Raw genomic sequence first — 16,360 nt, 5'->3', positions numbered from 1 at the left:
ACAGCGCCTAAAACCCGCCCACAAAGTTACTTGCGCTTTGCGCTTGACACTTGCGTTTCAGATCGTTAAAATAGGGCCCCATGGTCTTGCTTTGTCCCAACTGTTTCTCTGTACACAATAATTAACCTTAAATGAAAATGATGGTGAGCCACTTTGTTGTTTACGGGTGTGTTCACACTTGTAGTTCTGTTCTTTTGGTTCGGTCCAAAACAGAAAATAATACATTTAGTCCATATTTTACAATGGAACTTTTTGAACATCCAAAACAATGCTATGTGCTGGGCTAAACGCGCTGGTTGTATGTGCGTGCATATGATGCTATATTTACAGGCTGAGAACTCATGAAGAGCTTAGAAAACAGCGCCAGGAATTCCTCTGTTGCCCACAAACAAAGATCTGCTGCAAGGAGACGTGTTTCCGACTCAGAACTGTGAAGTGTAGCTCCTATGATGAGAAGAACCAGAGATGCTTGAGCATTCTGTCATTTTTAGGGTCTCAGTTTGTGACATCACGTCCTGTTTTTGGTTCGTTTAGATGTCTTTGATCTGTATTGCATTAATATTTCAGTCGAACCGCACCAGAGTTTGTTTGGAAGCGCTTGTTTGATGCACACCAAGGTCTGGACGGCAGGGTTCACACTTATTCAAACTACACTAACAGAGCAGTCGCACCAGAGTTCATTTTAATCGAATCGAATTACTAAGATTCTGGTGCACTTGAACTTATTTTTTCAGCATTGGCCACAAGGGGGAGACAAATTTTCATTAAATCCCAGTGGCAAAATGCTTACCAAAAGGCTGTAGGACAGCAGAATCAAAATCCAGAAGAAAAAAACGAAATACTGCTTTTTATTTACTAAAAATGTTGTCTGCATATGTTGTGTGTTACAAAGTGAATTAATTAATCTGATCCGACGTGCATCTGAGTTGGTTTGCTTGAAGTCTGCAGAGCATATAAGATCCAATGAAATGCAAAACTCTTCAGATTCAAGTTATATGCTGGCATGTTTGTTATTTTTTACTAGAGGTCGACCGATAGTGGATTTTACCGATAACGATAGCTAGGTTGGGCCATACTTGCCGATAACCGATTAATCAACCGATAGTTTTTAAAATTGATACTGGATAAAAACAAACATAGCACTCCAAGTAAAACAGTGCTGAACTTTATTATAAACCTAATAAAACTGTATTGAACCATGAAAACATGCTAAATGAAATAAATATATAATATGAATAAATATTGAAGTCAATAAAAGACATTCATTCAAACTGAAACAAAAAGTAATACTCTAAATAACAAATAAAACCAGTTACATTCAAAATGTAACTGTTTAACTGTTCTTTTTCAAGCCAACTTAATGAATAAAAAAGTACAAAAATTTGATCAGTATAATATTTGAGCAATACAATTGCACCTTGATCATTCATGTTAGTTTGATAGTGCATTAACTATGGTTAACAAATACATTTTTGTCAGTGTTTTAACCGCTTGAGGTACTACTAAAAACCTTAATTTAAAAATGTATTAGTACATGTTAATTAACAAATAATGAACAATCCTTATACAGACGTTATTAACTTTAGTTAATGTTAGGCTACATATGGAATTTTATTGTAATTGTTATAATTTCATATAAACCCAAACAGTCATGCTTAAATATCTACAAGAGCATTGAAATGACATACATATTAAATGTATAGTCTTACACTTTTGCTTGTATTTTATAAACACTTGATGATTATCTAATCAAAATAACAAAATATGTATTAAAGTGATGATTAAAAAATAACTGAAATCGAATGCTTTTCTGATTTGTTTATATGTTTCTTTCGGCTGTATGAACATATCAGTTTGATATCTTACGTCTCTAGCTTTAAATATGCAACTTCTCTGCATATTCAATGCATAAAAGTGACCAGCTGGATATAAACTAATGCAAATAGAGGTAACAATTGGGACATTAAACATTCGGGTCGGACTTACGTTTATTTTTGTCAGTGTTTTAACCGCTTGAGGTAGGCTACTACTAATGTTAGCGTCCTCTCAGCCTTGAAGGCAAACAAACATACTGTTGTGCTATTCTTTCTCTACTAATGCAGCATTTAGTCAACAAATGAATCACTTTATAATGATATGACAAAATGTACTGTATACATAGGCTACCTTTTAGCTGTCGGTGCTTTAAACGCGCGTCTGATGTCAGAGCTCTCCACGCAGCGTGTGCTCTCAGTGCAGTGCAGCACGCAGAATCACGTGTCGAAATAAACAACACGAGGCATCAGCGATAGTTTTTATTACACCTCTAGAGGCCGCTCTTGTACTGCATGATGCCAGCAGACCCTTCTCAGCTCTCCCTTACTGTGTAATGAATGACAGCGCGCGCTTCTCAGCTGCTCCAGCAGCGGACGCAACCAGGAAAAACTATCAGTATGTATTTTTGCCGATAACGATAGTTCCACCAATCAACTATCGGTGCCGATTAATCGGCAAAACCGATGAATCGGTCGACCTCTATTTTTTACACCATTTTGTTTTCCCTTTTACTTTCTGCTTTTTTTCTTTTCTTTTCATTTCAGTGTTTTTTGGCCTTTAATTTGGCCATAATTTCTTAGTAGCATCACTGTCACCGTTCAAAACATAATTACAAAATGTGTCAGAGTAATCAGAATGGTTTTATTAATGAAACCTGAAAATGTGACCATTGTTTTGAAAGATTTTGTTTAATTTTTCTCTTAAAATTGTGTAGCATACATAGCATTTTTTCATAATTTTTTTGTATGTCATATTCCTCATATGTGAATATTTTAGTTTAGGTTTTGTAAAACTGTCTGCTTGGTGTACACAAGCATTCATGAACCATTCATGACACAGTGCAGCTGTTCACAGGCTATTAGAACCTAAAATAAAACTTATTTGTTTGGAAGATTTCCCGTAGCCATAACTGAATCCAAAAATATGTCACAGGACTCCGAATTTGTGCAGATTGTGAAAGTTGCAGCACACTTGAGAGAGCCAAAACATGTCGACATCAGTGCACTTGACGCTCTGTTCAGCTTCCAGAAGATCAGTTTTTCAGAACTGCATTGATGTTCAAATATGATCTGTTTATTGCACTCGGACTGAGCCAGTTCTCCTGCAGTTTTTTTAGAGATCATTACACAATCACTCACTCTAGCAGTGAGAGTTTTTTTTTTTTATGAACACTGGGACTCCTTTATTCTAGAGACTGAAAGATTAATGAGCAGATTAACTACGCGGACCATGAAACTTTTAAATGCTCAAGTGCTTGACTAATAGTGTAGGGAAGAATCTAGTTCTGGCAAGTGCTTATCTGAGATGAGGATTAATAAATCATAATGAGCTGAAACAAGCTGCAGTACTAAGGAATATGTATCGCAAACTACATATGAATCTGCAATCAAAAATGCAAATACATTTTAAAAATGATGTTAAAAGGATTGGCTTTAGTGAGAATTTAAATATGAGTCATTATTTATATGACTTTGTGACATGACACATTATCCTGCCAGATGTAGCCATCAGAAGATGTGATTATGCAGTGATAACTCCAGGATGAGCTTTGAAGAAACTAACAATCGTCAACAGAAAAATCTAGATAATTGAGTAATCCACGTATAAAGAACGGGCCCCAGGCAACTTTATTCTAGCCTTCTATTGCCCAATTTTGGGGAGCCCTTGCGAATTGTAGCCTAAGTTTTCTGTTCTTAACTGACCGGAGTGGCACCCGGTGTGTCTTCTGCTGCTGTTACCTTTCTGCTTCAAAGTGCGATGTGTTGTGTGTTTAGAAATGCTTGTCCTTTGGATTTCGCCAAGTCCTTTACATTAAAATCAGTCTAGACTAGAGGTTTTCATAGCCAACCTAGGGAGTCAGGAAAGGTCTCGTTTTTTAAAGTTTAATTGGCTCTACAAAAAGTGGTTAATGTGTGTACATTCTTACATTTAAGCCCCTTTAAGAATAATAAGAAATGAATTCGCATCCTTCTCAACATTCATCCGTTTAAAATGAACTCAAACTTTTCCTGTACTAAAATTGACTGGCTGACTGTACATTATCCTTAATTTTCACTGCATTATGTATCTGTGGATACTGTGGGGTTTTGCCGTCACACTGAACCTCAGCTGATTAGCTGATTGGATATTTAATCTTGCTGTCCTTCAAGCAATGTCGAATTTAAAGTCTTTGAAATAAATTCAATAGGGTTTACTAGGGCTGCCCTTGAGTAAAGATTTTTTTGTTGTTGTTGACAAGTTGCACGTTTATGATATTAATATGATATCATTGTTCTACGTTACAGAGAAATACTAAACCATAATAATGAGCATTTAAAAAATATATTAAGAGCTCAAGCGCATGCATAAAACTTGTTGCAGCGCACCAGCAAAAGTAATGATTATGAACAGAACATTTTAATAATTTATTAATAAACTAGTGTTTTCTGAGTCCATGTCGGCTGCATAGATGATGACGATGCCGACTCACCTCCAGTATAGTGGATATTATAGAGATGCCATAGAGAGAATTGCATTAAACATAAATTATCCTAAACATATCATACAGTAAGCTCTGTATTATTTCAGCTTCCACACAAACACTTGGATATGCATCTAATAATAGCCCACATTTATCTGTTAATGTTAACGTTAGAGGAAGCGGCCATGCAAAGTGGCTAATATTAGGCTACTGCTTACATGTTTTAAATGGTAAGCCATGTTTGAGATAAATGATAGGTGAAAGTTTGGATTTTCCTGATCGAAATATAGATTGTGTTAACAATCTCCTCTAGAACATCCTGACGCCGACCACTGCTGACAGCGTCGTTTAGATGAATATGTTAATATGTGCTGTGTACTTTCCTTTCTAAAAAATGGATAGGGGTGAGAAAACAGTAGTTAAGAAAGCATCTGATCATAGCGATGTGGATGTTTGCACGAGCTCTGCAGTTTGGCACTCCAGTAAAGTCACGTCACGTTTATTTATATAACACTTTATACAAGAGATTGTTGTAAAAATTCAAATTCTGTCATCATTTACTCACCCTAAAGTTGTTCCAAACCTGTATTAATTTCTTTCTTCTGCTGAACACAAAAAAAAAGATATTTTGAAGAATATGGGTAACCTAACAGTTTATAGGCCCCATTGACTACCATATTATGGAGGAAAAAAATCAACTGTTTGGTTACTGACATTCCAAAATTTCCTCTTTTGTGACAGAATTTTCATTTTTAGTTGAAGTACTATTAAAAGCAAGCAGCTTTGCAGTATTAAACATGAAAAAAAATGAACACAAAAGAAAACAGTGTCAGCGTTCCATTTCAATTAGAATTCCAGCGACTCTCTAGTGTGTTCATGTTTTTGCTCACGGGTGTCTGACCTCGAGTAAATGTACAGAAGAAATTAACCGGGGATTTCCATGTCAAAGAAGCACACCTACCTATTATTGAATCGCCACAGACCAATGGTAGTTTGAAGGTGTTTACTGGCCAGAGTAAACTTTTCCAGAAATTTCACTTTGGCAAGCTGTTTCAATTATGGTTAATTTTAGGGATGTTCTGATACCACTTTTTCCAGAACTAGGCCAATACTGATACTATCAAACCTGTGTTTTCATTCGATTTGTTATTTTTAATTATATTAGTAAGGGAAACCAAACGAATAGGAATCCTTTATTTCCTTCAGTTATTTTCATGCTACTTCCACTATTCATTCTATTGCTCTATCATATTTTATTTTTCATTTAATAGCACAGGGCATTTTTTTTTTCTACTGACCCATTTTCTCAATTACAATTTTGATACTACAGCAAAAACTTCTAGCCCAATTAATGTAAATTTAAAAACATTGTTAAAGACAAGTAAACAGTCAGTAATAAAATAAGAACAAATCATCCAATCACAAAAAGCACAAATAAATACAAAAGAACAAAGATACAAATAAAAAAGTGCTTTTCAGGTTTTCAGGTAGGTCTAACAGAAGTTTTCAGGTACATAATTTTAATAAAGTAAACAAATGTAAAATAACAATGCATAGTCTTCACTGTATAAATTAAATATAGATTTTTTTTATTAAAGTTACAAAAGTCATTCAGTAAAGAGCAGTGAGTGATTTCTTTGTCCTTTGTTGTTCAATTAACATTAAAAGCACAGAAGCAGTTTCTGTCCCTTTAAGAAGCGCAGAATGCATGGATCCAATATACTGTTACACGTGTTTTATTTCTCAACTGTTTATGTTCACATAAGACATTATCAACTATGTTAACTAGGATATTGCCAAGACGGCGTTTTTACATAATTTTGTGTGAATTCGTCATTTCAAGCGCAAGGCGACGTGAAAGAGAATTCAGTGCCGTATTCAAGCACTGTCTGAGACGCTGCTTTCCGTGTTCGCGCTACGGTAGTGTGCGTGCTGTAAACTTCTTGTCCTGTAACAATGTAGGGAGCCACTTGTTCTACATATCACATAACAGTTCAAGTTTTTACTTGCATATATAATTAAGTTTAAATTCAAATGTTTTAATCCAGTTTTAATTAACCTAGTTTTAATCCAATTTAGTTTTAATCACTCAGCACGTTCATGTGAACGATCAGCAATCAAGAGCATGCAACAGGAGTGTGCACTTGCTCCCTCTCTCTCTTTACATTACGTTAGTAATGTGTTTTACCTTGTTTGCTACCGACATATCCGACCAAACTACAAACTTTCCAGCATCTGTGAAAAAGGGATGCGCTCAACAAGCTCACGCGTTTGTCCTGCTGCGCACTCAATCCACTTTGTTTTGTTTTTTATGAGCTCGCACACAGCAGCTAGGCGTAAATATTTAATTTCTTTAACATTCAATTAATTTGATATATTTATTTTATAGACATCCTTCTCTGGTATATCCATTCTGCTCTCTGTTTGCTCTGTTGTCAATGTTTCTTTGTCATATGCACTGTACTGGACACGATGCGTGGTATCAGTTTTTGGTATCGGAGCATTTCTTTTTTTTTTATGGATTTTTGTCAATTAATTTGATCGATTACAGCTCTAGGAAGTTTTGAAAGGCTGATGGCTTCTTAAATTGTTCTCCATTTCTATTTTCAAAGTAAAATACAAAATGGTAAATTTCTACACTGTGCCTTTGTCCATGCTGACCATACCTCATTTGCAAGAGGCTCTTGATTTTATGTCGGAAGTTCCCTGTGGTCATTTGTCAGGTTGCAGTATTTGGTGTACAGTTTCCTTACAACAGTCGCAGATTGCTTTTCAACATGGGGCAAAATGATATTACGGACTGTTGTGGTCTATTCAGGGCTTTGTCGATTTGGCCTTTGGTTACTCAAATTGATGTTGGCTCACTTTCTTGGAGCAATGCCAACAACCCGGCAAGAAGCCACAAGCCTCTCTGAGAAATAAATAAGTCAAGGATTTCTTCCTGGTGTCCTCCTTTTATTTATTCTTTTTTTGTGCCTTTGCTGTAGTTTTATCAGCACAGATAAACACTGGCGAGACATCAGACTAGTGTGTGTGTCTGTGTGTGTTTGCCCCTGATTTGCTGGAGGGCTTAGTGACAAACACTGGGCCAGAGCAGCAGGACTGTGTGTTTTTGACAGGCAAGTGTGGAGAGACCGAGACGTTTGTTAGTGCAGCACAGCAGTTAATTCCTCTTGCACATTTGTGCCTTGTAAATTACGACTGAGAGAGCGCAAATGTTTATTTAGAAGAGGAGAGTCTGAATAGGCAACATTAATCTACTTAGATTAACTACAAGTTAGGTCAACTTCCCTTTAAAATAGTTATCATGGACAAAGTGCAAAGCTAGACAAAGAATTTGTGGTTCAAAGCTCATCAAACTCCAAGTTAAGCATATATTTGTCCCTGGCTTTTCTTCTCTTGCTTGTCTCATTTATTTTCTTCAGTCTTTGCTTTTTTTTTTGACACTGAAACTTAAAAAATAAGTTAATCATTTTTGTTACACTAACAACATAGAATACTTAAAATATATTTGATATTGTTAACTGAGAAAAAATGAAAAAAACATTTTCATTACAAATAACTATTAAAAAGAATATTTTTAGTTTTTGATACTTAATTATATTATAAATCTTGAAACTTGAAATCTACCATTACCCTACTGGACATCTTAAAGGTGGTATCAGTGATTTCAGGCCCAAAATTATTTATCACATTCATCTAATCTTTCCTAACGATCCGCTAGCTGCCCGCCCCATAAGCATGCCGTCAAAAAAAACGCGTCTCTGTAGGCAGCCTAGGCTCTGAGATCTGCACACAAAAACAAATGGTTTAGCCAAACACTCAAAACCAAAACAAATAGTGTTCCAACCAATCACCGACAGGGGGAGGGTGTTGTGAGGTTTTGAGCCAGCTTTTTCTTCAGCTCTGACTTCGCGTGCAGCCGTGCACGAGCACAAAACCTCACAACACCCTCCCCCTGTCGGTGATTGGTTGGAACACTATTTGTTTTGGTTTTGAGTGTTTGGCTAAACCATTTGTTTTTGTGTGCAGATCTCAGAGCCTAGGCTGCCTACAGAGAAGCGTTTTTTTGACGGCATGCTTATGGGGCGGGCAGCTAGCGGATCGTTAGGAAAGATTAGATGAATGTGATAAAAATATTTTTGGGCCTGAAATCACTGATACCACCTTTAAGGCCCGTTCACACCAAGAACTACGACTATAAAGATAAATATATTTGCGTCCACACCAGCGGACGATATCTTTCTGTTTATTCTAAGTGCATGCATGTCTGTCACTTTAATTGCTTGAGCTCATTACATCAGGATGGATTCTGATTGGCTGTCTATGTTTTTGTCGTTCATCAGCTGGATAAAATTATTCTGAAAGTGATTCCAATGATACTGTTTCTCTGTGTCATTATCGTTATAGCAGTGGTGTGAACTGCTGTTCTTTAATATTGAGAAGGATTTTTAGAACTGTATTTTTATCGTTATATTTATAGTTATCATCCTTGGTCTAAACGGGCCTTTACATGTGTTTTACTTACATTTTTGCGTCAACATGTTGAGCAATAGAAGGGTAAAATCTTTCAAATGTCTCGCCCCTCAGAGAGAAGACACAGCTCCAGCAGCAAGCCCCCATCCAACTATCCCGCCTCTGCTGCATTTGCAATCTCTCGAAATAAGGGCAGCATTGGGGGCGGAGTTGGGGGCGGGACTGTCAGTGGAAGCACACTGGCACGCACCTCCAGCACAAACAGCAGCGTCCCCACTAAAATCTACAAACCAACCAAAGAGAAGCCTCCTCACCGGAAGCCTCACTTCCCCTATAGGGTGCTGCAAGATGAGAGGTGAGTATGTGTGTTTTGATGGAGTGAAAGTGAATTTAGTGGATAAATTTGTTAAGATAAGCAGCCCATTCTTACGTAAGACAAAAGATGTAATATGAAACACACCCACCTTTGGTACAATATAAGGCTGTCTTTATTTCTCTGCCTTCCAGTCCAATTCTTGCTGTCAAAGTAGACAAGGTCCCTCTGAAGGGGGAATCTTCAGCCAAGCTCCCCCACGTGCCCACCTCTTCTTCCACCTCCACCTCCTCTTCCTCCAATACTGTGAGCACCTCTCCCTTGAAGTCAGGCCTTAACTTCCCCTCCATACCAAAGGCTCCTCTGCTGGCCCCTGGTCAGATCCCTAATGGAAAGGGCCACCTTTCATCCCAAGACAAGAAAACGGACAGCAGCAGTGCCAGTAGCAGAAGACCCTTGTACAAGAGACAAGGTAAATGCTAATAGTCACTGCTGCTACTGTATATTAATGCTGTTTGTCTCAGGAAATTCTACTAAATTGTATTGGGAAAAAAGTACAACCATTTTCTTGATCTTATGTGTTCTGTTTCTGTTATGATATTTTTCTTCTAGAGCGAGAGTTTAATCCAGATATTCATTGTGGGGTTATGGATATGACAGCACATAAGCCATGCACAAGATCCTTAACATGCAAGGTGTGTCTCCTTACACTTCATTTTAATTTTGAATATAGCCCTAATATAATATTATAGCATCAATAATATAGCAACAATAAAAAGGTCAGATATTATATTATATTGTATTTTATTACTTTTTTTAATATTGCCATAACATTATAATATAGCAATATAGAGGTAATAATAGCAGATAAAAAGCTCAAATATTATCCTGGTTTTATCTTCCTAATCAGAATGTTCTTGGCTTATATCCTTATGGTCACCAATATATTGCGGTAAAGTGCATATCTAGGACGTCCCTAATGAGTTACTGAACCAAACATTTAACTACTTGACTAAACGGTTAAATATCACCCCCATGTCTCCACAGACACATTCCATAAGCCAGAGGAGGGCGGTGCTCGGGCGGCGGCAACGCTTTGACACGCTGCTCGCTGAGCACAAGAGCAAAGCGCGTGACAAGGAGTTGCACTTCAGGTTGGACCCCTCACACCCAGCACCCCCTCTCAGGGACCCTCACCCTCCCCACTCCCGCCTCCCACAAGACTCTCACCCGGTCTCCCATGGCAATGGCACTGCTGATGCCACCAAGCCTTTGCCCCTCAAACCCAAACCTCATAATTCTGGGCTTCCACGGTGAGTTGCTTCCTCCTGCCCCACTATTTCCTCTAAATCAGATTCCTGTTTGATTGATTAGCCAAATTGTGGGAGTTTACAGTCATATTTATAGATCTCCAGTTGTTTTTGTTTGGGTCAACCAAGGCAAAGGTTAAGATGCTCTTCTTTATCTTCAGACTCAACAACAGTAACTTTCACAGTGGAGGAGACCCAGCCATGGCCCACGATCAGGCCCACCACTCTCACCCGGCCCCTGTTAGTACTGAGAGCAGCCGGCTCTCCAGCGACGAGGGGGAGAACGAGGAGAGGGAGGAAGCTACGGAGAAACTGGACTGCCATTATTCAGGTTACCACCCACGACCAGCCGCTGTAAGTACAAGAAACCTTGTGATCTTAAAGTGTTAGTGAGGTTTTTTACTCGACTCAAGTGCCTGCATAAACAATCTCTTGCATTTATTTTGAGCTTTTGAATCACTAAGCTATTCTTAAATGAGTTTGAAATTAATATCCAGGGCCTCGTTTTAATTAAATTTTGTGGCAAGCCACCCTCTTAAAAGTGAGATTCAAGTTTAGTCGGCCTTCATCTGAATGATTGAAGAGATTATTCTGAATAACTCATATAAATGTACTATTCATGATCTGTCTCTCACCAGTACTGCACTTTTGGAAGTCGATTGTACGGTAGAGGATGTCATGCGTTTGACCGGCGCTGGGATCAAGTACGGTGTGCTCTCACCACCATGCTGGACAAGCATGTCAACTCACAAATGTGGAAGTGAGTGTGTTGAGACCCTTCCTGCAAGCAGCTGTTTTTCTGATGAACACAGTCCTAATTGTGATTTCTTCCATTCACTTTGTAGGAAAATCCCTCTGGCGTTGGAGAACTCTGCAACAACACCGACAGCCTCTCACCGGACAAGCACAAATTCCCATTCTTCCTCATCCTCCTCCATTTCCGCAGGCTTTCTCAGCCTGTCTTCGTCGCCGCCTTATGATAGCAAGCCTGTCCTGTCGTACGGCACCACCCTGAACGCCCGCTCTTCTCCGCAAGCCTCCGCAAGCGAGCAGCCCGCCTACAGTGGCGCTTCTAGACAAGTGTCAGCCTCATCACCCCAGATGCCTTCAGCCCACTTGTCCTCGCTACCCTCGTTGGGCTCCAACCGACCCCTCAAATCCCGATCTGGTACAAAGTCCTTCAGGGCTCGGGAGCCATCCTCCAGCCTAAGTAACTCTGTCGTCAAGGGTAGTAATAATAGCAGTGTTAGCGTCAGCGGAAGTGCGAGCGGGAGCCTCAGTTCGGGAAAGAAGCGGAAAAACAGTTCCCTGCTAACCTCCCATAGCACTTACACCTCGGAATCATCCTCATCCTCCTCTTTTAAAAAGAACTGCGCAGTAAACGCGGGTAGCCTGGGCAGTGCCTATCATTCCTCGCTCGCCTCCACCCCCACGTCGTCTTCATCGTCATCAGCGTCGTCATCATCCCACAGTGGGGTGTACAGTGTGGGGGTAAACTGCACGCCAGGCAGGGCCAACTCTCTGAGCTTGAAGCAGGAGTCGACGGGACGCGGCCCTCCTTCTGGCAGCCCCGCTGAGTCTATTAAACGCATGAGTGTGGTGATGAACAGCAGCGACTCCACCCTCTCCCTCGGGCCGTTTGTTCACCAGAGCAGCGATCATCATGCAGAGGCACGTCTAGAAGCCAAACGGAGGAAGGGTTCGCCTGGCTCAAGTAGCCTCAACAGCACAGGTACATACATCTCATCAATACAGATTCACTGTGTTTCATTTTTATTTGTTTTAATCCAGATTCCTGCTTCGTTGGAGTTTAGTTTTGATCTAGCTTCTCTTTCATTTAAGTTTCACTTCATTTGCTTTTTGTTTCATTTTAATCTGGTTTCTGTTTCATCTCAATTTGGTTTCAGTCCAAATCAATCTCTAATGTCATTTTAGTATTAATCCAGGTTCAATTTATTTAGTTTGAATTTGGGTTTTCATTTTAGGTTATTTTTAATCCAGATTCCATTTAATTTCTTTTTAATTTGTTTTCTGTTTAGGTTTAATCCGATTTCTGAGTTTAGTTTTGATCCTGTTACTGTTTTAGTTTAGTATTATTATTACAGTTTCAGATTCAAACAAGTTTATCTGAACCCGTTGCTGTTGATTAGTTTCATTTCAGTTTAGTATCAATCCAGTTTCAATTTGATTTTAGTTAGATTTAATCTGGTTCCTGTTTCGTGTCAGTTTGATCTCAAATTGAATTCTTTAGGTTTTTTTATGTCAATTTAATTGTAATCCACACTGTAAATTTCGTATTATTCCAGTTTTTATTTTTATTCTAGTTCATTTCAGTTTAGTTTTTTGTGTCATTTCACATAAGTATCAACCCCTTTTTCATCTTACTTTAGTTTTGATCCAGATCTATATTTCTTAAATTAACTTTAATGTGTTTAATCCAGTTTCAGCTTCATACGAGTTTATTATTGATGCAGTTTCAGGTTAATTTCAATCTAGACTCTGTTTGATGTCATTTTAGTATCAATCCGGTTTCTGGATTCATTTTGATCCGATTGCTTTTAAATTTCAGGTCAATTTTAACGTGGCTTTTATTTCATTTCAGTTTAGTTGTACGTTTTTGTTACTTTTCACATGAGCTTCAATGCACTTTAATCACCGCTCTTCAAAGTTTACTTTGAACAAACTGGATCTCCATCCAATCCTAGAAACACAATAAACCAAAAATCATTTGTAGACTTTACATAATCATTATATGCCGTTTGCTTGATTCCAAGTGCTGTTTCTCATTCAAATTTTGCAATGACTTTGACAGTGTCTGGAGCAGGAGGGGGAGGAGGACAAGGTCCTGGCAGGCCCAAAATGGCCAAGTCTCCATCAATCAACAACATCCACAGCAAGCACGCTCGCTCTATACCCGGACCGCCAGGGCTCCCTAACAATTCACTCATACATCAGGTTCGTTTCTTTCCATCATCCGGTTGCTTCATTGTTTTAGTTCAGAATGTAACATTGCCTGTTGTTTCCGGCAGCCAAAGGCTCGTCCCTGACACCGGTGTGGAGGCTCTGAGCGTGCTGAGCAGTAAGGCTGGACCCAGAGCTCCCTCAGCCCCCTCATGCCACTCTGCACGAGGCCTTCTTTTTCTCTTACTCTTCCCACAATCCTCAGGGTGGAATGCACACTGGGTGGCCCATTTGATGTCCTTCGTGGGGATTTCCTCCCAAAGCCATGCAGGGACACTCTCCTGGGATAGGATAATAAGCCAGAGAGATCTAGTTCTCCTGTCGGAGGTTATAATGAATCTATACAATGCACCATTGGGTACAACGCCTGCTGCGTAGAGCTACCCAGCCTGAGCACTCGCGCTGGGGTCTGAAGGTACAGACTCGGGCTGGTACGTAGCCTCACCAACACTACCAAGCATAGGAGGGATGGGTGACACAAACAGTATGTGTGGACTACTGGAAACTGAAATCCTACTCAGCCTTGGAGGAAGTGTACAGGAGAGGAACATCCCTACAGTAGACACAATCAACTTAAGTTAATCATAACACATGATCTCTCACTGGAAGGCTGAATAAGATCGAAAGAATAAGATCGAGCTACGCTCACTGCAGACAGACATGACAGGAGTGGAGTTTCAACACGAGCAACCTAAACTTAAAAGATTATGCAAACTAGACATTTTTACACCACATTTTGTTTACAGGCTAGCAAATGTATAGCAAACAGAACAAAATACCATTTATCATACACTTTTTTTGGAAAGAAATGAATCATGTTTAAATTTAGAGTTTGGTTTTATTTCAAGGGAATTTTTATGAGTCACTTTTTTTACAGAACAATCCAACCCTGACTTGAACTCTAACACCCTGCATTACCTATAGCACTTGATTTCCCCCCCACCACCCCGTTCATTTGAATAATTTCAGGTTTGTTAGTAGCCTAGCATGTCTTTACTGAATCTCTGAGCGACAGTTGTCTCTTGAAGCTCCAAAAAATATTCAGTTTTAGGTACATTAAGGGCTTGATTCAGTAAAGCTTTTTAGCACATGCGAAAACAACTGCAGGAACAAAACGAGAGACAGCAGGTGACGTCTCACCTCCTCCGATTACCATTGTAGCACTAAAGAAGCATGTGCTGAAATCTTAATGTACTCAAATCTGCAGTCTTGCTCGAAAATGATTGTAGGAGAGCCATTTCCTGGTGTCAATGCCTTAGGCATGGTCTTGTTTTTTTGCCGTTTCAATCTCAGAAAGGGGCTTATGGCTAGTTGCTGTTGAGCCATAGACTAACATTACAGACACACTATCATCTCAGCAATGGAGTAGACATCTTCATGACTCAATACTGTGAGACACATATACAGTAGTCTGGCCATCTCATGAAATAACCACTAAGTTACACTGCAACCCAACGTTCTGCATTGATCCGACACGAACCTAAAGTGGACATTCTGATTTAAATCTCATTTTCATTGCGGGTCTGTCAACTTAAAAAGGCAATAGATCCTTTTTTGGCTCGTTGATCTTCAGAAGAGATGTTGAGCTGGATTTTGTGTAAGTTGGGGCTTCTCTTTAAAACTCCTGTAAATTCGTGAACTCCACTGATGTCAGTCAGCAATCGTTGCTGAGAAGTAGAGCATGATTTTTTTTGTGTGTGTGTGTGTGTGTGTGTGTGTGTGCGAGCGTGTATTTTTTCCCTTCGGCTTTTTCGTACACGAAACCGAATACAAATATTGAAGTATCCCTATTTCAGAAATACATATTTTGTTAAAGAATTGTACATATGGAGATGTATTTTTGCACAGGCATTTTCGTAAAACTTTTTGGTACAATTGAGATCATTATTATTTATTTAGTAAATGGAAACATTCTAAGATTATTAGAAGTGGTTCACTGCCAAGCAAATAATGCAATACGCCACTCTATCCAAACACAGCTTCTTGTTAGTCACATGCCGAGTTCCCCCAGACAGATTGTTGCCACAGTAGTGGGAAATCATCCACAGTATATATATATATAATTTTTTAGGTGTTAATAGTGCTTTTTTTCCCTCCCCATCTCAATCCAAGAGGTCAGAGAATGTGATCAAAATAGCCCGTTACAACTGTGCAAAAGATTTCTTGTTGGCTGATATATTTTGTAGGACTTTTCTAACTGGAAGAGGGAACAAAACAGTTGTACAGTGCAAAAGGTGCACCACTGTTGCCAAATGTTGTAATTGGATACATTGCTTTTTAATTACTTATTCATTTGCTTTTATTTGACGCTGACAAAAAAAAAAAAGAAAAAAAAAAAAAAAGAGAAAGTGCCTGAATTAGTTTCTCATTGACTGTTGTTAAGGCAGAGCTTTTTATTTCATGTATTCATTTTTCCACAGTACTTGAATGTTATATAAAGGTTTAGAAACTTTTTAAACCTGCCTAGGAATCTCATACGTCGCCCTTTTCCCCTTCAAGTAGAGCGGTAACTGATTGATGGAAACGCATGGCAGAGGAGTGACACCCGACACTGACGTGAGAAAAGCTTCCCGTCTGTCCCTTGTATTCTTTTATGACTACTTTTGATATTAGAAATTTTCAAAGCGAGCGGGATAGATATTTTTGTGGCAAAGTCAGTGATTTCAACCAATGTTTTAGGCAGATAAATGTACTGTTTACCTTGAAATTGTAACTCCACTGTTTTCAGATGACGAAAGCTTTGTGAAGATGTTTGATTAAACACAATAGATTTGGAATGTGAATCGAAGATAAAAACAGTTTGCT

General features: G+C 38.9%; 1 protein-coding gene across 1 annotated transcript in view; it reads left to right on the top strand.

Annotated features, from left to right (window-relative positions):
- atxn7 (ataxin 7) overlaps window positions 1–15,869 on the top strand; it is a 43,117-nt gene extending 27,248 nt beyond the window's left edge. The window contains exons 6-14 of the mRNA XM_081357533.1: window positions 9,086–9,326; window positions 9,479–9,756; window positions 9,897–9,979; window positions 10,332–10,597; window positions 10,756–10,948; window positions 11,233–11,354; window positions 11,440–12,326; window positions 13,407–13,549; window positions 13,624–15,869. Coding sequence (XP_081213659.1) covers window positions 9,086–9,326; window positions 9,479–9,756; window positions 9,897–9,979; window positions 10,332–10,597; window positions 10,756–10,948; window positions 11,233–11,354; window positions 11,440–12,326; window positions 13,407–13,549; window positions 13,624–13,641 — 2,231 coding nt within the window. The 3' untranslated portion in view covers window positions 13,642–15,869. The remainder of the gene's footprint in view (window positions 1–9,085; window positions 9,327–9,478; window positions 9,757–9,896; window positions 9,980–10,331; window positions 10,598–10,755; window positions 10,949–11,232; window positions 11,355–11,439; window positions 12,327–13,406; window positions 13,550–13,623) is intronic.
- Window positions 15,870–16,360: the final 491 nt, after the last annotated feature.

Source organism: Scardinius erythrophthalmus (assembly GCF_964197995.2).
Source record: "Scardinius erythrophthalmus genome assembly, chromosome: 25".
Taxonomy (NCBI): Eukaryota; Metazoa; Chordata; class Actinopteri; order Cypriniformes; family Leuciscidae; genus Scardinius; species Scardinius erythrophthalmus.
The sequence above is the reverse complement of the archived record's forward strand: the minus strand, read 5'-3'. Positions and strand labels throughout refer to the sequence as shown.